The 27,960-nt window shown below is 47.9% G+C and overlaps 1 protein-coding gene across 1 annotated transcript; it reads right to left on the bottom strand.

Annotated features, from left to right (window-relative positions):
• On the bottom strand, positions 1-27,373 carry ZNFX1 (zinc finger NFX1-type containing 1; the record flags this gene model as incomplete). The annotated part of the gene is made up of 13 exons (XM_080716813.1): positions 27,307-27,373; positions 19,541-21,349; positions 16,087-16,218; positions 14,524-14,672; positions 12,290-12,439; positions 10,631-10,745; positions 9,638-9,885; positions 7,858-7,997; positions 7,236-7,390; positions 6,718-6,863; positions 4,842-4,952; positions 2,932-3,027; positions 1-2,442 (listed from the first exon to the last, which is right to left on the bottom strand). Exons 1-13 carry the CDS (start codon positions 27,365-27,367, stop codon positions 1-3), a joined length of 5,754 nt encoding a protein of 1,917 aa, XP_080572939.1. The 5' UTR covers positions 27,368-27,373.
• Positions 27,374-27,960: the final 587 nt, after the last annotated feature.

Below are 27,960 nucleotides of genomic sequence, written 5' to 3'. Positions count from 1 at the left end.
CTATATCAGCCTCTGGATCTCCTCGAAGTTCATCAGGTTGTTGGCTGTGTCCGACCAGGCGGGGTGCTGGGCCCCATCCATCTCGGAGGCCAGCTGGTTGCTCCTCTCCAGGGTGTGGTTCTCACCGCCGATGACTTCCTGGCAGTCAGGGCAGGTGCTCCTCTCTGTGGCGCCCCCGCATTCGGTAATCACATAGATGTGGCCGTTGGGACACTTGAACCAGTGGCCGCGAGGAACGCCCATGGCCTTGACAATCTGCACCCGTTCTTCATCGGAGATGCCCAGGCCGCTGCAGGGAAGGCTGGCTTTCAAAGCATCCATCTTTTTCTGCACAAGCTGTTCATCCTCCTGGGTGAACTTTGATGTTTTCTCGAGGAGGTTCTGGATACTATGGACCTCTTCCGCGACGCCCTCTTTCATCTTCCCCTCCGCCATCTTGCAGCGGATCAGGAGGTTCACCAGGTACGTGAGCCTCTGGATCTCACCTTCGAGGTCACTCAGTTCCTGGCTGGAGAAGCTCAAGCGCTTCTTGGCCAGCCACTCCTGGACCTGGTTTAGTCGAGTCCTCACTCTGTGCTGTTCGAAGACATGTATCTTCTTCAGAGAATCCCTCAGGCTGGCCAAATGGTCATAGAAGCTGATGTAATTCTCAACAAGGCCCAGGTCCCTGAGAGACAGGTTTTTCTGGGCCAACTTTTCCATTAGCATCAGGACGTCTTCAGGGAGCAGCTGCCAGAGGAGGTGCTTACCATCCAGCAGGGACTTGAGCCGCTCCTGGCTGGCTGCAATCTCCCCTGCTGAGCCCTGGATCTTTTCTTTGACCATTTCAATCTCTTCCAGCCGCTGTTTGATGCTGGCTCCGTACCTCAGGTTTTTGCGGATGGGCACCTGGCAGATAGGGCAGACCTTCAGCCTGATGGCAACCTCGTCGTCCTTCTGCTCGTTCATGTAGCGGTCCAGGGCTTGCACCTCGAAGATGTGGCTGCAGTCTTCTAGCTGCACAAAGCGGGCATCAGGCTCATCCTCAAAGCCAAAGAAGATCTGGGTGACCTCCTCCTGGTGGCAGACTCGGCACTTCTTGGGGCACGGCTCCCCACACAGCCCAATGCAGGGGTGGCCACAAGCCAGCAGCTCGGTACAAGGCACATAGCATGGGGGCCGGTTGCAAGGCTCGGAGCAGAGCTTGGTGCACTGATAGTGCTGACAGCGCCAGGCACAGGGTTCCACGCAGGGGCTGCAGAGCTCCCCACACTTCTTCTTGCACTGGCTGTGGACACAGCGGTTCTGACACGTCCGCTGGCAGGGCGGGCACTCTCCAATGCACGGCTCCTGGCACTTGTGTGAGCAGATGAGCAGGCGCTTGCAGGGCTGCTGACAGCGCTCATGGAAGCGCCCTTCAAAACAAGTGTGGCAGGAGCCAGGGCAAGGGTGCCCACAGTCCAAGATGGTGCTGCACTTGGTGGTGCACTTGACTGACGGGTCGTACTGGAGGCCTTCCACGTTGCCGCATTTCACCTGTTGGCTGTGCCCACACTTGAGCTCCACGGTGACCATTTCCGGACACAGCTGCACACAGACTTCACCACAAGGGTTGCTGCACTTGTGGCCACATCGCAGAACCTTGGGGCAGGGCTCTTGGCAGCAGAAATCCAATGCAGATATTGAACAGGGAACCATCTGCTCATGGCCGCACTGAGGAATGGTTTTGGGCACCTTTACCTGACAAGGCTCACACTTTTGGAAGCAAACATCAGGACAGCGGTGCCCATCTGGGCAGATGACCTTCTGGCATGGCTTCATGCACTGGAACTCCTTGTGTGAGGAGTCATAGGGGTGGCAGGCACGGGTGCAGACATGCCCACAGCCCAGCCGGAACTCACAGGGCAGGCTGCAGCCTCCTTCGGGCACCTTGTGGAAGTCAGAAGCGCTGGAGACTAAGGTGTGGGTGTCGGGGTGGTTCTGGCAGCACAGCTGGAGCGTGGGGCCGATCTGGTGGTTCTCCCGCAGGGTGTGGATGATCCTGCTCCACAAGGGCACCTTGGCGAGCATCTGCATGTTCCCAATGCAGTACATCCCCTTCTTGGCTCTGGACAAAGCCACGCAGATGCGGTTGGGTATCTGCAGAAAACCCACCTTGCCCTCCTGGTTGCTTCGCACGAGTGAGAGGAGGATGATGTCGTTCTCTTCCCCTTGGTATTTGTCCACAACGTGAACCTTGATGCCAGCGAAGGTCTTGGCAGGCATGAGCTTGCGCAGGCAGAAGAGCTGCCCGGTGTAGGTGGTGAGGATGGTGATCTGCGAAGGCAGGTACTCCTGACACAGGAAGTACTTGCACAGCTCCACCACAAAGTGGGCCTCGTGCTGGTTCTGGTGGCTCCTGCCTTCCTGGATCTCCTGCTCAGGAAAGTTGTGTTCCACAAAGAAAAGGTTGGAAGAGACTCCCTGAACGGAAAAAAGCAACACATCAGAAGGTTCCCTGACGGCATTTTTTTCTTTTTGTTTGTGGTACTAGGGGTTGCACCCTCCTGTCTTAGCCTCCCAAATGCTGGGATTACAAGTGTGCGCCACCACGCCTGGCTAAACCAGCTCTTCTTCTTTTTTTTTTGCGGGTCTGGGGACTGAACCCAGAGGCATTTGACCTTTGAGCTACACCCCCTGCCCAATTTTTTTTTTATTCTTTCTTTTGAAACAGGGTCTCACTGAGTTACAGAGGGCCTCACTTAGTAGCTGAGGCTGTCTGTGAACCGTGATCCTCCAGTCTCAGCCTCCCAAATGCTGGGATTACAAGCGTGCGCTACCACGCCCGGCTCTAAACCAGCTCTTCTTAAAGCCAGTTTGGTTCCTTTCTGGAAGTCTCTTTTCATCCTATGGAAAGGTTGACTTACTAGATTGCTGGAACCATCAAAGAAAGATCAGGTGGGACAGACTCACCTTAATCTTCTCGTACTTGAGAACAGAAGGATGATTCTCTAGATCCTGGTAAATGTGGGGGGTCAAAAGGCGGGCGATTTCAGGGCGCATGCGGTGCTGAAACAACACATATATGTCATTAAAAACATGGGCAGAGGACAAAGGGACAATTTCTCTAAAGTCTACATTGCTGGTAGAAAATCTAGAGAGGAGCCAGGCATGGTGGTCCATACTTATAATCTCAGTACTTGGGCGGTTGAGCAGAAGGACTGCATGTTCGCAGCCAGCCTCAGTAACATTTTGGTACCGGAAATTGAACTCAGAGACATTCTACCTCTGGAGCTACACCTTATCCCTATTTAAAATGTTTTATTTTGAAACAGGGTCTTGCTAGGTTGATGAGAATCTCACCACTTGCTGAGGCTGTCCTTGAACCTGCAATCTTTTTTTTTTTTTTTTTTTGCAGGTTTGGGGATGGAACCCAGGGGTATTTGACCTCCGAGCTACACCCCCTGCCCTATTTTTTTTATTCTTTATTTTGAAACCGGGTCTCACTGAATTGCAGAGGGCCTCACTAAAGTAGCTGAGGCTATCTGTGAACCGTGATCCTCCGGTTTCAGCCTCCTGAATGCTGGGATCACAAGCGTGCGCCACCACGCCCGGCTAACCTGCAATCTTTCTATTTCAGCCTCCCAAGTTCTGGGATTACAAGCGTGTGGCAACATGCCCAGCATCAACCACAGCAAGTCAGTAAGGCCCTCTGCAACTTAGTAAGGTCCTGTCTCAAAATAAAAAATAAGCTGGGCGTGATCCCAGTACTTAAGAGGCTGAGACAGGAGGATTGAAGGTTTGAAGCCACCCTTTGAAATTTAGTGAGACATTTATCAACCAAGCGAGACTTTTATTTCCAAATAAAAATAAAATAGGAGCTGGGCGTGGTGGCGCACGCTTGTAATCCCCGTGCTTGGGAGGCAGAGACAGGAGGATCGTGCAGATTCTAAGCCAGCCACACTGGCTTAAGAGACCCTATTTCCAAATAAAAATATAAAATAGGTCTGGGAGTGTAGCCCAGAGGTAGAAGGGTTTCCAGGAACCCCAGTACCACCAAAATAAATAAATAAATAAATAAATAAATAAATAAATAAATAAATAAAATAATAAAATAGGGATGGGGCTGTGGCTTTGAGGTAGAATGTACCTGGGCTCAATTCCCAGTGCCACGATAAATAAATAAAATAAAAAAATATACTTGGGAGACTGAGAGGAGGATTGCAGGTTTGTGGCTAGCCTCAACTACTTAGGCCCTCCACAACTTAGAGACCTTGTTTTAAAATAAAGAATAATAAATAAGTAAATAATAAAACAAAATAAAAAATAAAATAGGGCTGGGCGTATAGGTTGGAGGTGGAATGCCTCTGGGTTCAATTCCTAGTACAAACACACACACACACACACACACACACACACACACACACACACACACACACATAGAAAACCTAGAGGTATCATTTGAAATTAACAACCTGAAGCTGGGCACGGGGACATACACTTGTCATCCCAATACTTGGGATGCTGAGACAGAAGGATTGTAAATTCGAGGCCAGCCTTAGCAACTTAGTAAGATGTTGGGCAATTTAGTGAGACCCTGAACCTAAATCAAACAGGGCTGGGGGTATAATGCCCCTGGGCTCAATCCCTAGAACCACATAAGAAGAAAAGAAAATAGAATGAAAGAGCATAACATAAACACCTTCAACAAAAACTCAAAACAGACTCATCTTATGGTGTTTCAAAAGAGAATACAAAGTCTGTCTGACAGTCATTTCATGACTAAACCAGTTTTGTTTTTCAGGTCTCTCTTCCAAGCAGCTGTCAGGCTGTCAGGAGCCTTTTCCTGATGATTAGTCATAAGGAGAGGTCCAGCTTCTCACCTGGTAATTCAGACGAACATAGGGGATGTTTACTTTCACTAGCCGTTCAAAAAGGGACACCTCAAGGTTGAAGTTCTTGGCCAGGTCATACACGTTGGCACTGGGGCGCAGCTGTGAAGGGAAACATGGCTGAGGATTCTCTACCAGAAGCGCTGTCCACCCGCCACCGTCCACCCAGCAAGTGATTTTTAGCAGCGCCGATGTGCTGGGCACCATGCTAGGCACGGACCAGTGAAGGGTCAGCAATGACAGGGCTGAGAAGCCAAGGACCAAGGGTGACGGGGCCAGGGCCCAGCGCAGGCTTCTTCACAGGGCCGCTGGACACGAGGCCTCCGGGGAAGCCGCTGGCTGCTCAGTCGCCTGAAAAGCAAGTCACGATGGGGAGCAGCAGAGATGAGGTGGGGACCCAGCAACAAACGAGATGAAGGCAGACAGGCTGAAGTCTCATTTGATTGGCCTTCACTGGCCACTTCAATTTTAGAAACTTCATTTCATTATTTTATTTTTGGTACTGGGAATTGAACCCAGAGGCACTCTACATCCAAGCTCTACCCCCCAGCCCGATTTTATATCTTATTTGGAAACAGGGTCTGTAGGTTGCTGAGAGCCTCAATAAGTTGTGGAGGCTGGCTCTGAACCTGCAATCCTCCTATCTCAGCCTCCCAACTACTAGAATTGCAAATACAAGCATGCGTTACCACGCCCAGATTAAGGAACTTGATTTTTTTTTTTTTTTTGTGGTACTGAGGATTCTACCTCCAAGCTACACCCCCAGCCCTATTTTTTATTCTTTATTTTGAAACAGGGTCTCACTGTATTGCAAAAGGCCTAAGTAGCTGAGGCTGTTGGCGAACCACAATCCTTCTATCTCAGCCTCCTAAATGGTGGGGTTACAAGGGTGCGCCACCACGCCCGGCTGAAATTTGATTTTTAATATCAAATGCATGCTAGGTGTGGTGGCATAAACCTGTAATCACTATACTTGGGAGCCTGAAAAAGGCAGTTTTAAAGACAGCCTCAGCAAGTAGCGAGACACATCAACCTAGTGAGACCCTGTTTCTAAATAAAAATAATTAGGAAGGCGGGGTGTGGTGGCGCATGCTTGTAATCCCAGCACTCGGGAGGCTGGGACAGGAGGATCACGGTTTGCAGAAAGCCTCAGCTGCTACTTAGTGAGGTCTTTTGCAACTCAGTGAGACCCTGTTTCAAAATAAAGAATCGTTAAAAAAAAAATAGGGCTGGGGGTGTAGCTCGGAGGTAGAATGCCCCTGGGTTTCATCCCTAGTACCAAAAAAAAAAAAAAAAAAAAAAAAAAGGAGCTGGGTGTGGTGGCACATGCTTATAATTGCAGTACTCTGGAGGCTGAGACAGGAGGATCACTGAAGAGTGACATGAGCTGAGTTACTGGTTTTTAAAAAAATTTACTTTGCCGGGCGTGGTGGCGCATGCTTGTGATCCCCGCGCTTGGGAGGCAGACAGGAGGATCGCGCAGGTTCGAAGCCAGCCGCGCTGCCTTAAGAGACCCTGTTTCTAAATAAAAAGTATAAAATAGGTCTGGGAGTGTAGCCTGGAGGTAGAAGGATTTCCAGGAACCCCAGTACTACAAAAAAAAAAAAAAACAAAAAAACCCAACTTTGGCTTCTCTATGTAGAGGGTGTGGGCAGTCTGAGGACCCTGCAGCTGAAAGAGACCCTGCAAGGGCCATGGTGGAGTAGGAGCAGGCAGAGCATGAAGGAGACAGAGCTTGTTCTTGAACTGGACGTAGGTTACGGAGGCAGAGAGAGGCCACAGAGCCAGCGTGCTACAGTGCTCAGCTGACCAGGTCCTGCCCGGCCCTGCCCAGCCAGGCTGCATCCTCCATGGGCTCCTGCTTTACCTGCTGGTGGTCCCCTATCAGAATGAGGTGCTGGCACGCTTTGCTCAGCGTGGCGATGGTGTGGGCCTCCAGGATCTCGGCCGCCTCTTCGATGATGACGATGCGGGGCTCCACCTTCTGCAGAATCTGGCGGTACTTGGCAGCACCTTAGAGCAGAAAGACAACATTACCTCCTGAGCGGAGGCACAGGACCCAGGGCCACTGGGCGTCCCCCTCTGCACCTGTCCCAAGCCTACACTGGCGACAGCTAAGCCTTTGTGCCTCTCCTGGGCTGGCCTGAGGAGGAGTGCTGAGCAGGCTCCAGAGCCTCATGTTGGTCATTGTTGGGGTTTCAAACTCAGCAGCAACAAGTGGGGGAAATCTACCCAGTGGCCCCCACATATAGGCTGTTTGCAATGGTGTTTCATGGTATTTTTCTCTCACCTACTAAAGAAGCCCTCTTGACTTGTCCTAGACACTCTGATAGGATCTGGCCACCAGAATGAGCTTGGCTGGGACACTTCCCCACATTTAATTACCTGTGGTGGTCATTCCTACAACCTGGGCATCTTTAAGGATGTGCAGGTCCTCCTGGAGTCTCAGCTCAGCCATCTTCTCTGCGGATGCACGGTACTGGCGTTCATAGCCGAGGATCTTCCGGCGTGTGTCAGCTTGGTACATCTGTAGCCACATCCTGAAGAATGGAGAAATGGTGGAAAGGAAGCTCCTAGAGAAGCTCAGGAGCCCCTTGAGTGCCAGTAGGTGAAGTGAATCCTAGACCCCCGAGGAGCCTGAAGGTGGGAGAGAGCCTCAGATACGCAGAGCCCAGGAGTCCAAGGTGTCCAAGAAAAAGATGTATAGGGCAGCCAAGAGCTACGGAAGGGGAGGTAACAAAGGGTCTGTCTGTGCACATCTGTAATCCAGGCCCGGGAGGCTGGGGCAGGGAGAGGCCACGGAGCTATGTGACGGATCTCTCTTTCTAGGTAGACTCTGGGCTCCAGAAGAGCGAGCGCTCTTCTATGCTGTGGCTGCATCCCTGGCGCTCGGCTTGGTGGCGGTGCCTAAGTATTATTCACTGTTGAAGGCCTGAGAGTGTGTTCTGGGAACAGAACAGGAATCCCTGGGGAGAGGACTTGGGCTGGCTGAGATGGGGCACAGTACCTATAAAGCTGCCAGCGCGAATTCAGGTCCAACTGCCAGACATCCCGGATCTCACGGGCTTCGGCCTCGGCCATGGTGTTCAGCTTGCGAAGCTCAACCTTCACTTTCTTCTTCATCTTCTTTTTGTGGCTGGGCTGGATCTGCAGACATTGATACCAGGCAGGGGACCATGTGAGCAGAGGCAGCCAGGTTCCAAGCCCATAGGACAACAGGCTGCGGCCTCTGAGAGGCCTGGAGTGCCTCGCTCTCCCAACAGCTCCTTCGTGCTGGGTGTGGTGCACATGCTTGGAACCCCAGTGCTGGAGAGGCTGAGGAGAACCGCGGGTTCAAGGGCAGCTCTGGTTACTTAGTGAGACCCCGGGCGCGGTGGGCACGCTCGTCATCCCAGCACTCGGGAGGCTGAGACCGGAGGGCCGCGGTTCGCAGACAGCCTCAGCTACTTAGTGAGGCCTCTGCAACTCAGTGAGACCAAGTTTCAAAATAAAGAATAAAAAATAGGGCAGGGGGTATAGCTCAGAGGTCAAATGCCCCTGGGTCCACCCCCAGACCCGCAAAAAAAAGAAAAAAAATAGGGCTGGGGGTGTAGTTCAGAGGTAGAATGCCCTTGGGTCCAATCTCTGGGGCTAAACAAACAAAACAAAAAAAAAACAGCTACTTCATGACATGGTGGCTAAACAAGGACTCTGGTGCCAGTCGCCCAGGGTTGTGGGGCGTAGGGCAAGTTATTTCACTGCTCTGTACCTCAGCATCTCCTCTTATAAAATGGGAGGAGATACTTCTGCCGGGCGCTGGCCTGCCTGGAGGACACGGAGGCACCCACAGCAGAGCTGGTGCTAGTTATCACCAGTACATGATGACGTCACCTGTGCCTCACTGCTAATGAGACAGGGCACTGCACAGTCCTGAGAGCAGCGGGGCAGGTCCGACCACTGTCAGCAGCTGCTGTACAGCCGAGGACCTGCTAAGATGCCGTCACTCTATCTTTTTCTAAGGGGCGAAAGGTACTGTTTTGGAAAAAGTGCTCCCCTCTGGCTGTCGCTGAGCGAGGCAATTCCTTCAGAAGGAAGGCGAGACAAGTGTCCCACCGTAGAGGACCCCCACGACAGACACTCAGTCCTTGCTTCCGAGGACAGGGATCATGACTCTGTCTGTCACACAGTGATGCTGACTGAAGTAGATCAGGTGTCAAGCCGTCATGCCCATGAAAACCACAGCCACAGCTGCCCTTCAACAATCTCTCAGCCAAGCTGCTGGCACATGCCTACAACACCTGCACTTGGGAGGCTGAGACGGGAGGATCACAAATTTGAGACCAGACTAAGTAACTTGAGATTCTCACCAACCTAGTGAGACCCGGTTTCTAAACAAAAGATAAAAGAGCTGCTTTACTCTAACCCTCTAACGTGTAACATCCTCACAGACTGGCTGAGAAGATAACCCTGCAGGCACAGGGCACCGAGCGTGCGTCTGCTTTGGCCCGCTGGCCTCATGAAGCACCTGGCTACCTGCTTCTCGTCTTCCTAGGTTGTTACTTCCTGCCAGCATCCCTCTGAAGAGCCATGATTTCTACACCCTTAGGATCTGGACTCATTACAGTTAGGTCGCAAAATGGGTACTTTAATTAACTGTGAAGCTGAAGTAAAGTAACAAAAGTCAGAGAAGACAGAAATGGCCACATACCCTCAGGCCTGCTTCAGCCAATCAGCCCATGCCCACCTGGCTGTGATAACTGAAGTGCTTCCCATCCTGTCGGGGCTTTGAGGGAAGAACACGTGCTCACCTTCCACTCTCCCGCAGCCTGCTCCTGTCCAGCTGCTGTCCCAGGGCCATACTGGTCTAGCCGCATGGCCAACAGCAGCTTAGCCAATTCCTGGTCTGGCCCATTCTCTCCCTTCTTCCGTCGCCGGGGCCGCACCACTTCTTCCTCCTCGATCACCCGGTCTGCTTGGATCAGGTCGGCCTCCTCTGCGATCTCGATCAGTGAACCTTCCTCCTCGCCTTCTTCCTCTTCTTCCCCTTCTGCCTGGGCTAAGAAATGGGAGCAGGAGGCACAGGGATGGGGACGTCTGAAGCCGGGATGGAGGAGGACATCCCCAAGAGCTCAAGTGTATGAAGATATTATTTTTGGGGGCAGTACTGGGAATTGAACCCAGGGCATTATTCCTCTGAGTTACACCCCAGCCCTATTTTTAATTATTTTGAATCAGGGCCTCACTAAGTTGCAGAGGGCCTAAGTAGCTGAGGCTGGCTGTAAACCTGTGATCCTCCCGTCTCAGCCTCCCAAGCGCTGGGATTACAAGCGTGCGCCACCACACCCGGCTTTTTTCCTTTATTTTGAAACAGGGTGTCACTAAGTTGCGGAGGGTCTCACTAAGTAGCTGAGGCTAGCTGCAAACGTGTGATCGCACCCCCCCCCCCATTTTTTATTTTGAAACAAGGTCTCACTGAGTCGCAGAGGGCCTAAGTAGTAGCTGAGGCTGTGTGCAAACCTTGATCCTTCTGTCTCAGCCTCCCAAGTGCTGGGATTACAAGTGTGCGCCATCATTCCTGGCTCTCCCCTAGCTTCTAACAAGCACCTTTTATAGATTTATTGACAAACAGAGTTCCTATTTTGTGAGATGCACATTCAAATCTCTTCTCTATTTTCCTATGACGCTTTCACTGACTGATTCACAGCTTTGTTTACTGTGGGCACTACTTTACGTCCTGCCGTTCTGGTCTCTGCCATAAACAACTTACGAGAGGTGGTTTTAGGTTGACGTGTATCTCTTACCTGTGTTCTCAGGTCCTGCTGAAGCAACGTTTTGGGTGAAAGAGCTGACGCCCAGGCCCAGCCACTCCAGCATCATGGAGGGCCTCCGCTGCTGGAAGCAGAGCCACTCGCTGTCCTGAGGAAGATCGTCAGTCACGAGAACGCTGTGACAACCAGTACGAAAGCCGAGTCTCCCCAAAGGATCAACGATTACTTTCTGCCAGGTGAGGTGACACAGGCCTATACTGCCAGAGATTTTTTTCTTTTTTTTTTTTTTGCAGGTCTGGGGATGGAACCCAGGGGCATTCTACCTCCAAGCTACACCCCAGCCCTATTTTTTATTCTTTATTTTGAAACAGGTCTCACTGAGTTACAAAGGGCCTAAATAGCTGAGTCTGTCCATGAACTGCGATCCTCCTGTCTCAGCCTCCCCAATCCTAGGATTACCCCACCATGCCCGGCTCTGTTATTAATATTCTTATTTTGGTACTGGGGATAGTGCCCAGGAATGTTCTACCGCCACGCTACACCCTTAGCCCTTTTTAATATCAAAACAGGGGTTCGCTAAGTTGCGGAGGCTGGCCTTGAACCTGTGATCCTCCTGTCTCAGCCCCCACACCACGGCCTGCATTATTAAGTGGCAACAGGAGCCGGGCCGGTTTGCTGTCGCTCCTCTCCCTCTGCCACAGCCTCACTCCTGCCGCAGGGCCCACATGCAGACTATGTCACCTTGCTCTAGGATCTGCTGACTCCTTTTAAGAGTTTGTAGCCCTGGAAAGCACCCAGTGAGTGACAGCTGAGCTCGGCTTCATGGGGTCCTGGCTAGCCACTTTACAGAGATCTACATTTCGTCTTCTGAGTTCCTTTGAAGGTGGCATTATTACTACTACTGTTATTATTATTATTTGCGGTACTGGAGATGGAACTGGCCAGGGACATTGTTACCTCCGAGCTACAATCCTAGCCCTATTTTTTTAGTATTTTTATTTTGAAACAGAGTCTCACTGAGTTGCAAAGGGCCTCCTTAAGTAGCTGAGGCTGTCCATGAACTGCGATCCTCCTCCAGTCTCTGCCTCTTGAATGCTGGGATTACAAGCGTGCGCCACCACGCCTGGCCTTATGAAGGCGGCATCACTGTGCCCCATTTGACTGCTGAGGATTACACTGGCCTGCATGACCCAGGTCTGCCAATTCCCAAAGCTGTCTAGATGTGCTAGGTTATCTCTGGTTATGATTCATCAGGTTTCATAAACACAGCACATTTATTAAGTTCAGAGGATTATAAATATTAACTTCCCCACATAGGAGTCCTCTAAGAGTTAGGCTGATCTATAAGGAACTGCCATTTTGCAAGTCAAACTGACAAATATTGGCAATTTCACATTTCAACTTAATGCTATTATTCCCACTTTATTTATAGAAGAAATAGGCACACAAAAACCCCAAACAAAAAAACAAACAACTTTCCCAGAGCAAAGCCAGGATTCAAACCCAACAGCCTGGTTCCTGAGTCTTTTCCTCATCAGTACACTCACCTGGTGCTCAGGAGCAAGGGGGACTTCTCACCTTACGGCAGCATCAGGCCACCCAATACTTGAAGCTCTGGACTGCTGCCTCTACTGGAGGCTGCCCCTCCGTGCCAAGACAGACACATGCTGTGCCCCCTAGGATGAGCCCTACCTGCATGGGTCCACTCATCAGGCTTTGCCAGTGCTGGGGTGAGATGTACTTCTCCAGATGCTGTGCCCGGATGACACCACGCATAGTGCATTCCAGGGTCTGGGCACCTTCATGGAGCTCTTGCTCTGACTCCTTCATCTCTGTCACGATCTGCCAAGGACAGAGGGAAAGAAGGAATGAAAACTATAACCCTTCCGAATCCAGACCACCAAACCAATGCACGCATCTCTATGTTCACAGCGCACAATGCACCATTACCAAACTAAAGAACCAGCTAAGATGTCCATCAACAGATGAGTGGACTACAAAACGATGGGGTGAGAACACAATGGAATTTTACTCAGCCATAAAGAAGAACAAAATTATGTCACTTCTGGGGAAATGGATGGACCTGGAGAACATTATGCTAAGTGAGATTAGTCAGTCACAAAAGTAAACATTTGACCAGCCTAGGCTATTTAGTGAGGCCCTCTGCAACTTAGTAAGACCCTATTTCAAAATAAAAAATAAAAAATAGGGCTGGGTGTGTAATCAGAGGTAGAATGCCTCTGGGTTCAATCTCCAGTATCTTAAAAAAAAAAAGTAAAAAATCAAATACTCCCAAAAAGGGTCACAGGAGGAACTCTAGATGAAGAAAACACCACAGACGACCTGAGGGGGATGGGAGAGGACGAGGGAAATTCCCTAATGGACATTCACTAACATATCAACGTCAATCACGAAGCCAAACCTGAGAAGGAAGGAGGGGGAAGGGAATGGGGTGAGAATTGGGAAAGGACTAAATGAGTGTATCATGTATGTCTCCATCATATTGTACTCCAGGAAGATGTTATGATACAATGCACCAATGACACACACACACACACACACACACACACACACACACACACACACACACACACAGAAAGCCGGGCATGGTGGTGCACGCTTCACGAACAGCCTCAGCTACCCAGTGAGGCTGTTTGCAACTCAGTAAGACCCTGTTTCAAAATAAAGAATAAAATATCAGGCTGGTGGTATAGCTCAGAAGTAGAATGCCCCTGGATTCTATCCCCAGTAACACACACACACACACACACACACACACACGCATGCACATTGGGGGTGTAGCTCGGAGGTGGAATGCCCCTGGGTTCCATCTCTAGTAACACACACACACACACACACACACACACACACCCTTCCACAAATTTAGTTGCCCTCAGGGGAAAAATAAAGCTAAAGAAAGGAAAGGTAAGTAAGAATGGAGAACAAATATATCAGCCAAGAAACTAGTTTCCCGAGGAACATTATTGTGGTCTTGTAACCAAAGGATTAGTATCCCAAAGGTCTAAAAAAGGCATACCAATCAGTAAGAAACAAATAACAGAAAAACAGGCCAAGAAATATTGTGGCAGAGACTCCAAGCCTCACAGTACTGTTCTCTGTTTTTCTTTAGTAATAGAAACTCAGATTTAATTTTTTTTCTCCTAGAGATGGGGGTCTTAGCTGCGTGTGGTGGTGCACAACTGGAATCCCAGTACTTGGGAAGCTGAGACAGGAGGATCGCAGGTTTGAGGCCAGCCTCAGCAACTTAGCAAGACCCTCTTTCAAAATTTAAGAAATGGGAGCCGGGGATGGTGATGCATGCTTATAATTCCAGCATTTGGGAGGCTGAGACAGGAGGATCTGGGTTCACAGCCAGCCTCAGATACTTAGTGAGGCCCTCCACAACTTAGTGAGACTCTGTTTAAAAATAAAGACTAAAAAATAGGGCTGGGGTATAGCTCAAAGGTAGAATACCCTGGGTTCCATCACCAGTACCACAAAAAAAATAAAAAAGGGCTGGGGTGTAGCTCAGAGGTAGACTGACAGAGTTCAATCCCCAGTACCCAAAATATAAAAAATGAAAAAGACAGGGACCTCACTACATTGCCAGGATGGCCCCCAAATGGACTTGGCCACCAAGCCTCGCTCAAGGTTTTGATCTGGCACAACGCTGCCAGGAGACATTAAAGAAGATAGTCTCTGGCCAGTGGCTAGAAGTAGCAGTGCTGGGGTGGACTGAGGGAAGGAGCCTGAAGGTCTGGCCAGGAACACGAAGGGCCAGGGTGGCCTTCTTCATCTTTCTCCATCTTGAACGGGGAGGGCAGGGGTCACAATGAATCAGCAGCATGAGATGCTGGAAAGAGCCTGGGTCCTTCAGAGCTCTGAGGACACAGCTGTGCTGTGAGGCCCTGCAGACTGGGACTTACACTCATGTAGGCTCTTCGGAGGTGCATGGGGAGGTTGTGGCGGAACTCCCGCTTGTTCCTCAGCTCCCGCAGGGTGAACTGCTTCAGGATCTCACTGTTGCTCCGTCCACCCACCCGCACGATGCTGGTCTTCTGACATTTGTAGATGCCTGAGGAGCAAAGAGGAGGGCTGCAGAGTCGGGAAGACCCACACTGGGCTTTCTCCGGGAGCGCGGTCTTCAGGAGCTTGTCTCGACTGTTCCCCTAGGGGTCACACTTCAGTGAGCAGGGCGAGTCCAGAGAAGGTGCGGGCTGCGGAGCTGAGTGAGTGTGGTGCTTACACACAGGCTTTGGGATCAGACAACTGGAGACCCAGATCTTACCTCCAGCACTGACTAGTATATAATGTGGGCAAGTCAGTACACTTGTGTTTCCACTTCTTGTGACTGGAGAGAGTAATAACTTTCTTATAGGGCTTGAGTATAGATAAAATAAAAAATTTAGACAGCCTCAGCTACTACTTATCGAGGCCCCTTGTGACTCAGTGAGACCCTGTATCAAAATAAATTAAAAAAATAGTGCTGGGGATATAGCTCAGAGGTAGATTGCCCTTGAGTTCCAATTCCAGTACTACAAAAATAAAAAATTACTTTTTAGTATTCAAAACTGAACATAGGGGTGTTCTGCCTTCGAGCTAAACCCCAGCCCTATTTTTATTCTGAAATAGGGTCTCACTGAGTTTCAGAGGGCCTCACTAAGTAGCTGAGGCTGGCTGCGAACCCAGATCCTCCTGTCTCAGCCTCCTGAATGCTGGGATTACAAGCGTGCGCCACCATGCCTGGCTTACAATAGGTCATTTAATGAGTACCTTCCCTGCTAGAATGTGAGATGAGAGAATAAATCAAAAACTGAGTCTGTGTTTTGACTGCTATATCTTCAGAATCTGGTACATGCCTGGAACATATAAAGTAGTCATTAGATCTTCATAACAGAAGCCAGGCATGGTGGAACACACCTGCAGTCCTAATTTTGGGAGGCTGAGATAGGTGGATGACAGGTTTGAGGCCAGCCTCAGCAACTTAAAAAAAAAAAAAAAAAAAAAAAAGAGGGGAGGGGGCTGAGGGTGCCAGCTCAAAGGTAGAATGTCCCTGGGTTCAATCCCTAGTACCCCATGTCCCCAAAATATGTATGCGTGTGAGATATATATGAATATGAGAAAAAAATACACAAGGAATAAGGAGGCTTAAATTTATCTGGGGGCACTGGGGGAAGTCCACCTGAGCGATTTAAGGTGAGACAGGGAGAATGAGTTGGAGCCAGGGTACTGAACTCAGGCTGCAGACGGTGAAGGAAGGAGTGTGTTCCAGGCAGGGGAACAGTGCGAGCCGAAGGAGAAGCCAGCAGACTCAAGGAGGTCTGTGGGTGGAGGTGGCCGTGGCAGAGCACTTGCTGCGACACAGGGCTCACAGGTCATGACAAGGGCTGCGGACTTGGCATTCAAAGAGCAACAGAAAGCTACTAAAGCCGCTTAGGATTCAACCATGAATGTCTTGAGAGAAAGCTATTCTGCCTTGTAGACCTTACCTTCCAGAAACTGGTCCAAAGCATGGTTAGTGTAACACACAACCAAGATCGGGAACTTCTGGGGGCTAACTTGCCAAACAGACTTGTTGGTCAGAAGGGCCTGAACAATTTTTAGACCCACATAGGTTTTGCCTAGAAAAGAAAGAAAAGAAGTTAAATATTTTCCCCCTGGTACTGGGGATGGAACCCAGGGCCATTCTACCTCTGAGCTACACCCCAGCCCTATTTTTTATTCTTTATTTTGAAACAGGGTCTCACTGAGTTGCAAAGGGCCTCACTAAGTAGCAGAGGCTGTCCGCGAACCACGATCCCCCGTAGCCTCCCAAATGCTGGGTTTACAAGCGTGCGCCACCACACGTGGCTTGACAAATTTATTTTTATTGTACTTTTTTTTCCCCCCAGGCTGGCTTTGAACTGCTGGGCTCACGTGATCCTCTTGACACAGCTTCTCAAGTAGTGGGGATTATATGTGCACTACTGTGCCTGGCTTTTTAAAAAATTCTGAGGTAATATACAACAGCACTGTAAGTATATTGTGAAAAGTCTCTAAGCCAGTTTGTCGCATTAGAATCAACAAAAAATTAAAAAAATTTTTTTCTGAGTACTGGGCATTGCAGTAAGCTACACTCACAGTCCTATTTTATTATTTTTAGTTTGACAAAGGGTCTCCCTAAGCTGCGGAGGCTGGCTCTGAACCTGCGATCCTATCTCAGTCTCTTCACAAGTCTGGGATGAGAGGCTGCACCACCACACCAGCCTGTGTTTATTAGTTTCTGTGTAACTTTTCAGAGACAGTCTTTCTCTGTATACACAAATACAAATACATGCATTTTCCTTTTCTAGCCTTCCTCTCTTCTTTTTTAGATACAAATGGTAAACTTTGTTTGTGTGTGGTACTGGGGACTGAACTCAAGAGGCATTTTACCTTTGAGCCACACCCCAGCCCAATTTTATTTCTTATTTGGAAACAAGATCTCAGTAGGTTGATGAGTCTTCTTGCTGAAGCTGTCCTTGAACCTTCGATCCTTCTATCTCAGCCTCCCAAGTACTGGGATTATAAGCATGCTGAATTCTTGCATCAGACTAGAGTAGCCATGGTCCTCAAACACCCAAAAGTTGAACTGGGTGTGGTGGCATGCGCTTGTAATCCCAGTACTTAAGAGGCTGCGACAGGAGGATCACACAGGTTCGAAGCCAGACCCAACTACTTAGGCTCTCAGCAACTTAGCGAGACCCTGTTTCCAAATAAAATATAAAAATTGGTCTAGGAGTGTAGCCTGGAGGTAGAAAGCCTCTGGGTTCCATCCGCAGTACTACAAAAAACCCACAAAAAACAAACAAACAAAAAACCCCAAACAAACAAACAAACAAAAATACAAAAGTGAGTGAGGAAAAATCAAAGATTTTGATATAGTGTATGTAATTATTTTTTCCTCCCTTGTTTTCCTTCAAATAATATTTACTGAGTGCCTACGGGGCTCAGGCACTGAGGAGGAACAAGAGCTAGAACAGCCAACAAACTACACACGGCTTCCATCCTCCTGGACCTGCAGACTTGTAGAGGAGAAGAATAATCACAAAAACCAGTATCAAACCATAAACTTGGTGAGAGCTACCTGGAACTGGTCAGTGAGGTGAGAGGCTGCCTGGTGAGAGGGGGCGGGGAAGCCCTGCCACCTCCTGTTCCGGGAGAGCCCAAGGCGGCCTCCGCAGTGCACAGACAGGGAGAGCGCCAGAGGCGACAATGAGTGGAGCCTGGTTTGGCTGGGGGGGAGTGGGACAGTGAGCACCAAAAGCTACCTTCTAGGTTTCTAGTTTGGAAGACAGCTCTAGGAAGGAGTAACTGGTAATTCAATATTTACACCCTCCCAGCGCTTTCTTCCCATTATAGTAGATACTTTTTGGAATTTTTATCCCCAAAATGATCCCTGTTTAAATTATTTCATGCTCACACACATGCCTTCACTAATTGTGTGCGCGCGTGTGTGTGTGTGTGTTCTTATGCTTAGCCTGAAACAATTACTAAACTTGGAACTGAAGTACTAAATCAAGTGATAAAATTAGAAAAATTATTTGCAGCATGTATTTTTAAAATATACAAACAGCGCCGGGCGTGGTGGCGCACGCTTGTAATCCCTGCGCTTGGGAGGCAGAGACAGGAGGATCGCGCAGGTTCGAAGCCAGCCGCGCCCGCTGGCTTAGGAGACCCTGTTTCCAAATAAAAATGTAAAAATAGGTCTGGGAGTGTAGTCCGGAGATAGAAGGGCTTCCAGAAACCCCAGTACCACCAAAAAAAAAAAAAAAAAAAAAAAAAAAAAAAAATATATATATATATATATATATACAAACAGCTCCTACAAACCAATAAAAGTAATAATTCTTTTTTAAAGCATCGGGGATGGAACCCAGAGGCCTTCTACCTCCAGGTTACACCCTGAGAGCTATTTTATTATTTTATTATTATTTTTTAACTTGGAAACAGGGTCTCACTAAGTTGCTGAAAGCCTCACTAAGCTGCTGAGACTGTCTTCAAATCTGTAATCCTCCTGTCTCAGCCTCTCAAATACTGGGATTACAAGTGTGCATCACCATGCCTGGTGACAGCAGCTTCTTCTTCTTATTATTATTGTTTTTATGGTACTGGGGATGGACCTATTATTTTATTTATTTGGTGGTGCTGGGGTGGAACCCAGGGGCTTTCTACCTCTGGGCTATATTTCCAGACCTATTTTATATTTTATTTGGAAACAGGGTCTCACTAAATTGCTGAGAGCCTCACTTAAGTAGCTGAGGCTGGCTTCGAACCTGTGCAACCCTCCTGTCTCAGCCTCCCAAGCGCGAGGATTACAAGCGTGTGCCACCACATCCGGCTTATTTTATATTTTTTTATTTGAAAACAAGGTCTAAGTTGCTGAGAGCCTCACTAAGTAGTTGAGGCTATCTGCGAATCTGAGGTCCTTCTGTCTCAGCCTCCCAAGTACTGGGATTACAAACGTGCACCACCAAGCCTGGCCCTAAAAGAAGCAATTTTTTTTTTTCAATAATGGAGATGGAGCCCGGGGGCATGCTACACACCTAGCCCTATTTTTTATTCTTCATTTTGAAACAGGGTCTCACTGAGTTGCAAAGGGCCTAAGTAGCTGACGCTGGCTGTGAAGCCGATCCTCCTGTCTCAGGCTCCCGAATGCTGGGATTATAAGTGTGCGCCACCAACCTGGCCCAGCCCTATTTTTTATTTTTTATTTTGAAACAGGGCCTCACTGAGTTGCAAGGGGCTCAAGTAGTAGCTGAGGCTGCCTGCAAACCGCGATCCTCCTGTCTCAGCCTCCCAAATGCTGGGATTACCACACCCGGCTAGGAAAGCATTTCTAAATGAGGCCTCTAACACTCAGAGTGAAGCCTCCCTGGCCTGTCTCCCAGGGCAGATGCCATGCTCTGATAAACTAGGTCTTACCTGTTCCAGGAGGTCCTTGGATAATAGCCAGTTCCCTTGTGAGAGCAAACTGTAAGGCTTCCATCTGGGAGTCATCCAGCTTCAGGATCTCCTTTGAGGGCCACTGGCTAAGGTCTAGGACGTTGACTCTAGGATGCCTGAAGCCCTCCACGGTCCGCAGAGACTCCCCAGCGGCCGAAGGGCTCTCTATCAAAGGGCTGAAGTCGTATCTGCCCCCCATTTCCAGGTACCTTGGCTCTTTCACATGAGAGTCACACTGCACAATATTCCTCTGGAAGGGGACATCTTCCTCCCTGACCTCCTGCAGGCCCTCCAGCACGTGCCTGTAGGCTTCAAAGTACGCTGTTGTCTCCACCATGAGGAAAGAGTCCGAGGGCTGGACGTCTGCTAGCAGCTGCTGGCTCTGTTCATTGAAGGAAAGCTGGACAATTCCTCGACACAGTTCTTCTTGTTCCCGGTTAGAAACAGTTGCAAAAAGAAATGTCTCAAAGTTATCTTTGGACATGCACACCAAGGACCCATACAGCAATCGCTTAGAATTCTGCCAGCGAACAAACTTCAGTGGTTTTGTGTCAAACTGCACCTTATAGACAATGCCTGAAGAGGAACACACGGGAGTGATAATCCTGGTATCAAAGTAGATTCGAATGTCATCAAACTTTCTCTTCCTCAGACCCTGGTCCTCAAAGCTCTGGAGGAGCTCCAAAATGCCTTCCCTTAGGGGTCTGACAAAATCTTCTCGTAGGAGTCGGAAGTGGGTGTCCAGATAGACAGCAGTGCTATCATATTTTCCAGAAATGATGTTGGGGCGGAGGAAGGGCCGCTCGTCCAAGTGCACCTCGTTGTAGGTGGGGTAGATGGGCATGGAGCGGTAGCTCTCGGCCTGGCCCTCTGCCTCCGGCTGCACGAGAGTGTAGGTGTCCGTTCTCAGTGTGCCCTCCCGCCTCTTTTCCTGCAGGTGTTCGATGATGGTCTGTACCTTTTCCAGGTTCTTCTCTGTCTCCTCTTCTATGTCAACGCCAGAGGCTCTCAAAGCATTCAGAGAAGCTGGCAGGAGAGAAATGAGCATGGACGTTTCCTGTACAGAGCTGGCGGGGAAGACACTTACCAGGTCCTGGAGGAGGGAGATGATATTGCTTATGTGTTCTGGGTACTGGTTCCGAACATCAGAGATGGGTTCAGTAATCATCCCTACCACGTAGGTGGGCAGGCAGACTTTGAGGAACTCGGAGCTCTTCAATATGCCTAGTACGTGAAGAATGCTCTGGCGGTCCATTTTCGAGCTGCAAGCCTTCCGAAGAACCTGACAGATCAGCTCGAGGAGGTTGGGTTTCATGGAAGAATGAGACAGGAGCTCCTTCAACCCGACACTTGTTGCGAGTGTGATGACCACCTCAGAGGGGTCTTTCTGCAAAAGATTTTCCAAGAACTTATACCCCAGCTTCTTCACCTGCTGTGGCTGCTCCGCAGGCTTCTGGTGGGGGGTCCGCCACTGCTGGAAGTTTTCGTTGGACCACAGAGGTCTGCGGTTCCTGCCCTCCACATTGCCATTTCTCCGCCTGGAATCACTCTCCTGACCATGTCTTTGGCCTCTAGCCTCATCGCTGGGGTGCTCTTCCTGGTTCCTCCTTCCTTGATGTGGGTTCCTGCCCATGGCCCGAAATCGCTCGTCTCTTTGCTGGTAAGGAACAGGATGGTTGTTGGCCCTCGGGTGTCTTCCGGGATGGCTGGCTCCTCCTCCGAGAGCACTGGCTGGTGGATTATTAGTCTGATTTCTAGCTCTTGGTAGTAATTCTCCATCCGCAGGCCCTAAACACAACGAAGATATTGGGTAAGCAGAGACTCAAGGGTAGACAGGACAACAGTGAACATGCTTTCATTTTCATAAACAATTAAGGTTTACTTGGAGAGAAAAAAGTCTTCCTACCAAGTTGTGTAATAAATGAAAGATAGGGCTGTGGGTGCAGCTCAGTGGTAGAGTGCTTGCCTAGCACGTGCAAGGCTGGAAGTCTGATCCCCAACACCGTTAAAAAAAAAAGAATAAAAATGATTATTTTTGTATAATTTTTATAAATGCTGTTTCTCAAGGGATGCAAAAGGAATAAACAGTTTGAGTGCCTAATACATTATGTAAAATTTAATTCAACCCACATAAGTTGACTTTCGTGAGTTTAAGAGGGTCAAAACTTACTTTTTTTTGTGTGTGTGGTACTGGGGATGGAACCCAGGGCCTTTTCTACCTCTGGGCTATACTCCCAGACCTATTTTTTAATATTTTATTTGGAAACAGGGTCTCATTAAGTTGCTCAGAGCCTCTCTAAGTAGCTGAGGCTGGCTTGGAACCTGTGTGATCCTCCTGTCTCAGCCTCCCATGAGCAGGGATTACAAGCGTGCGCCACCACGCCCAGCTTCAAAACTTCCATTGGTTTAAGTCTCCTGTCAGTATCAAACAATAGTGAGAACATGAGTTTCAAACAAACAGATCTGATTCAAACCTTAGCTTGCCTACTTCCTCAGATTGGTCACTGTGTAACCTTGACCAATTTGTACAATTTCTCTAAGTCTTAATGTCTAGATTTTTGTTTACTGAATGTTTATGAAATGTTTTGGCCATGCTTGATGGCACACGCTTGTAATCTCAGTACTTGGGAGGCTAAGACAGGAGGACTGCAGGTTCGAGGACAGCCTCAGCTACTTAGTGAGGCCCTCCATCACTTAATGAGACCCTGTTTCCAAATAAAGAATAAACAATAGAGCTGGGGGTGGAGCTCAGAGGTAGAATGTCCTGGGCTCAATTCCCAATACTTAAAAAAAAAAATTTTATATAGAACCTGACACATGAAAAGCTTGGTAAAAGTTAATTATTAGATAGCAGTAATAATGCCGGGCGTGGTGGCGCACGCTTGTAATCCCCGTGCTTGGGAGGCAGAGACAGGAGGATCGTGCAGGTTCGAAGCCAGCCGTGCGCTCTGGCTTTAGGAGACCCTGTTTCCAAATAAAAAAATATAAAAATAGGTCTGGGAGTGTAGGCCGGAGGTAGGCTTCCAGGAACCCCAGTACCACCAAAAAAAAAAAAGTAGCAGTAATAACAATTTTTTTATTGGTTTCTATTGATTACTGTGGCCACTGGTTCTGCTAAGCAGTTATCATTAACAAGAGAGAAATCAGGTTGAATAAAACTGTCTGAAACTGCCGGGTGTGGTGGCATACACTTGTAATCCCAGAATTTGGGAGGCAGAAATGGGAGGATTGCAGTTCGAGGACAGCCTCAGCTACTTAGTGAGGCCTTTGCAACTCAGTGAGACCCTGTTTCAAAATAAAGAATAAAAAATAGGGCTGAGGGGTGTAACTTGGAGGTAGAATACTCCTGGGTTTCATTCACAGCACCACACACAAAAATAAATAAATAAAACTATGCTGCCGGGCGTGGGGGCACACGCTTGTCATCCCCATGCTTGGGAAGTGGAGACAGGAGGATCGCGCAAGTTCGAAGCCAGCCTCAGCTGGCTCAAGAGACCATTTCCAAATTTTAAAAAAGTATAAAAATAGGTCTGGGCGTGTAGCCCGGAGGTAGAAGGGATTCCAGGAATCCAAGTACCACCCCAAAAAAAAAAAAAAAATTAATTTATAAAATAAAAATAAAACTATGCAACGAAATAAAACACACACCTACACTTTGCCCAGCACCAGCAAATGGAGTTTGAGTAGAGAGGAAGTATAGTTTCCTCTACCAAGATGTTTTCTTCAGCCAATTAACAGATTGTGAAGGAAACTTGTAAAATAGACATCAAGTTTTGTTTCAGGAAAGTGAAAAACGAAACGCTCAGGAAAAACGAAACTTAAGTTTTCCTCTTCTCTGAAGCATGAGGTCATCAAAACAGTGCTTCCGGGGCTCCCCGGGAGGCTGGGCGAGGACGCACGCTAGCCCCACGAGCCACGAGCCTCAGGAGCCACACCACTCGACAGGTCCCAAGTCCAGTTTTGTCACTTTCCTTTTCTCTAAAACTGATTTTGAAGCTGACTCAACTTAGCAGAATAATGAGATTTAAAATGAGTAAAATGAGTCTGCATACAATGACTTAATAATAAAAAATGTTATAAAAGTTAACAAAATATTGAAGATAATCATACCATATTATGACTCCAAAATTTCTATAGGATAGTAATGCTTCAACCCAAAATCAGATGTACAGTTTTCTATTTTATACTTTGTAGAGAATAATAATAATAAAAATTATTATTATTTGAGCTGGGGATTGAATCGAGGGACATTCTACCTCAGAGCTACAACCCCAGCCCTGTTTTATTTTTATTTTTTTGCGGTACTGGGGATTGAACCGAGAGGCATTCTACCAACAAGCTACACGTCCAGCCCTATTTTTTAGCCTTTATTTTGAAACAGGGTCTCACTAAGTTACAGAGGGCCTCACTAAGTTGCTGAGGTTGGCCTGGGATTAAAGGCATGCACCAACATGCCTGGCTTTTAATGAACATTTTTTTTTTTTTTTTGGTGGTACTGGGGATGGAACCCAGGGGCTTTCTACATCCGGGCTACACTCCCAGACCTATTTTATATTTTATTTGGAAACAGGGTCTCTTAAGCCAGCTGAGGCTGGCTTCGAACCTGCATGATCCTCCTGTTTCAGCTTCCCAAGCGTAGGGATTACAAGCGTCCGCCACCAAGCCCGGCATAAACGAACATTTTAATGTGATAACATAAAGGAGTATTTGGCAAAACAAAAATTCTATACAACTGAGCTCTATGTTATTTTGTTACAAGGAATTAAATTATTATTTGGTACAGGGACATCCTACCTCTGAGCTACACCCCCCAGCCTTTTAAACATTTTTTTTTTTTTTGGTGGTATTGGGGAGTGGAACCCAGAGGCTTTCTACCTCCAGACTACACTCCCAGACCTTTTTTATATATTTTATTTGGAAACGGGGTCTCACTAAGTTTCTGAGAGCCTCACTAAGTAGTTGAGGCTGGCTTTGAACCTATGTGATCCTCCTATCTCAGCCTTCCCAGGGTGGGGATTACAAGTATGTGTCACCATGCTGGGCACCTAGAACTCTATTATCTTGAAATAATAAAAATTATAAAATTTTCAATTCTTTTTACATTCATATAGCCCATAAAATAAAACCCCAGTTTTCCCCTAGTTTTATAATGAAAACTCAAATGACAAGTTTTAAACTTAAGAAAATGTAATAATCTATTGGTTGTTAGAAAGTTTTGAGCAAATTGAACAATTTCTTCAACAGAAATTGTTCTTGGTAGCTGGGTGTGGTGGCACACGGTTTTAATCCCAGCATTCAGGAGGCTGAGACTGGAGGATCGCGGTTTGTGGACAGCCTCAGCTACTTAGTGAGGCCCTCCGCAACTTAGTGAGACCCTGTTTCAAAATAAGAATAAAAAATAGGGCAGGGGATGTAGCTTGGAGGTCAAATGCCCCTGGGTTCCATCCCCAGACCTGCAAAAAAACAAAATAAAACAAAACAACCAAAATTGTTCTTGGTGAGCTGGACGTGGTGGTGCACGCTTGTACTCCCAGCATTTGGGAGGCTGAGACAGGACTGCAGCTGGAGGCCAGCCTCAGCTACTTAAGTGAGGCCCTTTGCAACTCAGTGAGACTCTGTTTCAAAATACAGAATAAAGCCGGTTGTGGTGGCGCACGCTTGTAATCTCTGCGCTTGGGAGGTGGAGACAGGTGGATCACGCAGGTTCGAAGCCAGCCTTGCTGGATTAAGAGACCCTGTTTCCAAATAAAAATATAAAATAGGTCTGGGAGTGTAGCCCAGAGGTAGAAGGGTTCCATCCCCAGTACCACCAAAAAAAAAAACTAGGGCTGGGAGTATCACTTGGAGGTAGAATGCCCCTCAGTTCCATTCCCAGTACTGCAAAAAAAAAAAAAAAAAAAAAAAAAAAAAGAAAGAAAGAAAGAAATTGTTCTTGGAATGAACAATGCTTTGATGCCCAGGACTTTATATTTGTCACTAGTAAGCATGTGCAATGTGGCTAATAGTTAAGTATCTAAAGGGAAATAAAACTATTACCATTCAATTATTAAACTTTTTTTTTTTTTTTTTTTTTTGGTGGTACTGGGGGTGGAACCCAGAGGCCTTCTACCTCCGGGCTATACTCCCAGACCTATTCCTATTTTCTACTTTTATTTGGAAACAGGGTGTCACTAAGTTGCTGAGAGCCTAAGTAGCTGAGGCTGGCTTCGAACCTGCGCGATCCTCCTGTCTCAGCCTCCCAAGCGTGGGGATTACAAGCGTGCGCCACCACGCCCGGCTCAATTATTAAACTTATTAAAGTATGATAATGAAGTACATTAACCTAAACTTTGGATATTTTGAGTTGAATAGATCATTAGCGTTAACTAAATTAATATTAAATTTAAATAATAAATTTCTTCTTTTTGCTTTTTTTTGGTAAAACCTGGGATTGGACGTAGGGGCATTCTACCTCTGAGCTACACCCTCAGCCCTTTTTTATTTCTTTTTTTTTTGGTAGTACTGGAGATGGAACCCAGGGGCCTTCTACCTCTGGGCTACACTTTCGGACCTATTTTATATTTTATTTGGAAATGGTCTCTTAAGCCAGCTGAGGCTGGCTTTGAACCTGCGCGATCCTCCTGTCTTAGCCTCCCAAACGTGGGGATGTGTGGGCTGGGGATGTGTGGGCGTGTGCTCACCACGCCCAGCAGCCCTTTTTTATTTTGAAACAGGATCTTGCTAAGTTGCTAAAGCTGGCTTTAAACCTGTGATCCTCCTGTCTAAGCCTCTCAACTACTGACAATACAGGCACAAGGCACCGTGCCTGTCTTCTTTTTACATGTGTGTATGGTTATGTGGTGTGTTTTTGGGGCTGGAACCCAGGAGGTCTTGTACTTCCAAGCTATACCATCAGACCTATTTTTATTTTTTTATTTGGAAACAGGGTCTCGCTAAGTTTCTGAGGCTGGCTTTGAACCTGTGATCCTCTTGTCTCAGCTTCCCAAGTACTGGGATTACAAGTGTGTACCACCATATCTAGCTCTTCTTACACTTTTAAATGATGCTAGCAAGCTTGGTATGGCGGCGCACACTTGCAATCCCAGTCCTTGGGAGGCTGAGACAGGAGGATTGCAGGTTCACAGCCAGCTTCAGAAACTTAGCGAGACCCTGTTTAAAAAAAAAAAAAATACACACACACACACACACCAAAAACAAAACAAAACAAAACAAAACAGGTCTCAGCTGGGTATAGTGGCGCATGCTTGTAATCCCAGCATTTGGGAGGCTGAGACCTGAGGATAGTGATTCGTGGACAGCCTCAGCTACTTAGTGAGGCCCTCTACAACTTAGTGAGACCTTGTTTCAAAATAAAGAATAAAAAATAGGGCAGGGGGTGTAGCTCAGAGGTTGAATGCCCCTGAGTTCCATCCCCAGATCTGCAAAAATAAATAAATAAATAAATAAATAAATAAATAAATATAAAAAAACAGGTCTGGGGGATGTAATCTGGAGGTAGAAAGCCCCTGAGTTCCATCCTCAGTACCGCACAACAAAGTTTTAAATGAGTGATTCCATTTCTGACACCTTCCACGGTTTCTGCTAAAATGAACTATACCCACCTATCAGCTCCCTCAGGGTAAGGGGAAGGTGATCTGTTGTGTCATTCACGCCGTACTTGAAAGAGGCAGACACTCTCAGGTGGGCCTGGTCATTCACAGGAAACCCCAGACTGTCCTTTTCAGGAGGCAGAAAGCCTTGCTCACCTCTGTGGTTGGGATGAGGATTCCTGGGCCTGGCCTCCAGGTAAGGTCTTCGATCCTCCATGTTTAAGTCGCTTGGATTCTTTCACGCTCAAGGTATTGTCAGTTATCTGGAACACAGCTGAGAGTTACCAGTGCCCTTGGAACACACTATCTAGCAGCAAAACCCCCAAACCAGCAAGACAGTCATTCTGCCTCTACATTCTAATGACTAATTAACTAAGGGGTAAAAGCAGATTGTAATCATGAGTCCAAAGTGCTTCACTCCGTGAATGACCAATTTTGATATAAAACAATCCTTGAGTGTTCACAGGCAGCCTCAGCTACTTAGGCCCTCCACAGATTAGTGAGGACTGTCTCAAGATAGAGTCAATGCCGGGCGCGGTGGCGCACATCCCAGCATTCGGGAGGCTAAGATAGGAGGATTGAGGTTCGCGGACAGCCTCGGCTACTTAGTGAGGCCCTCCGCAACTCAGTGAGACTCTGTTTCAAAATAAAGAATAAAAAAAACAGGGCAGGGGGTGTAGCTCGGAGGTCAAATGCCCCTGGGTTTCCTCCCCAGACCCGCAAAAATAAATAGTTAAAAATAGCGCTGGGGGTATATATAGATTGAAGGTAGAATGCCCCTGGGTTCCATTTCTGGTACTAAAATGATAA

This window comes from Muscardinus avellanarius (assembly GCF_963383645.1).
Source record: "Muscardinus avellanarius genome assembly, chromosome: 19".
Classification (NCBI taxonomy): domain Eukaryota; kingdom Metazoa; phylum Chordata; class Mammalia; order Rodentia; family Gliridae; genus Muscardinus; species Muscardinus avellanarius.
This window is presented reverse-complemented; position numbering and strand designations above follow the sequence as displayed.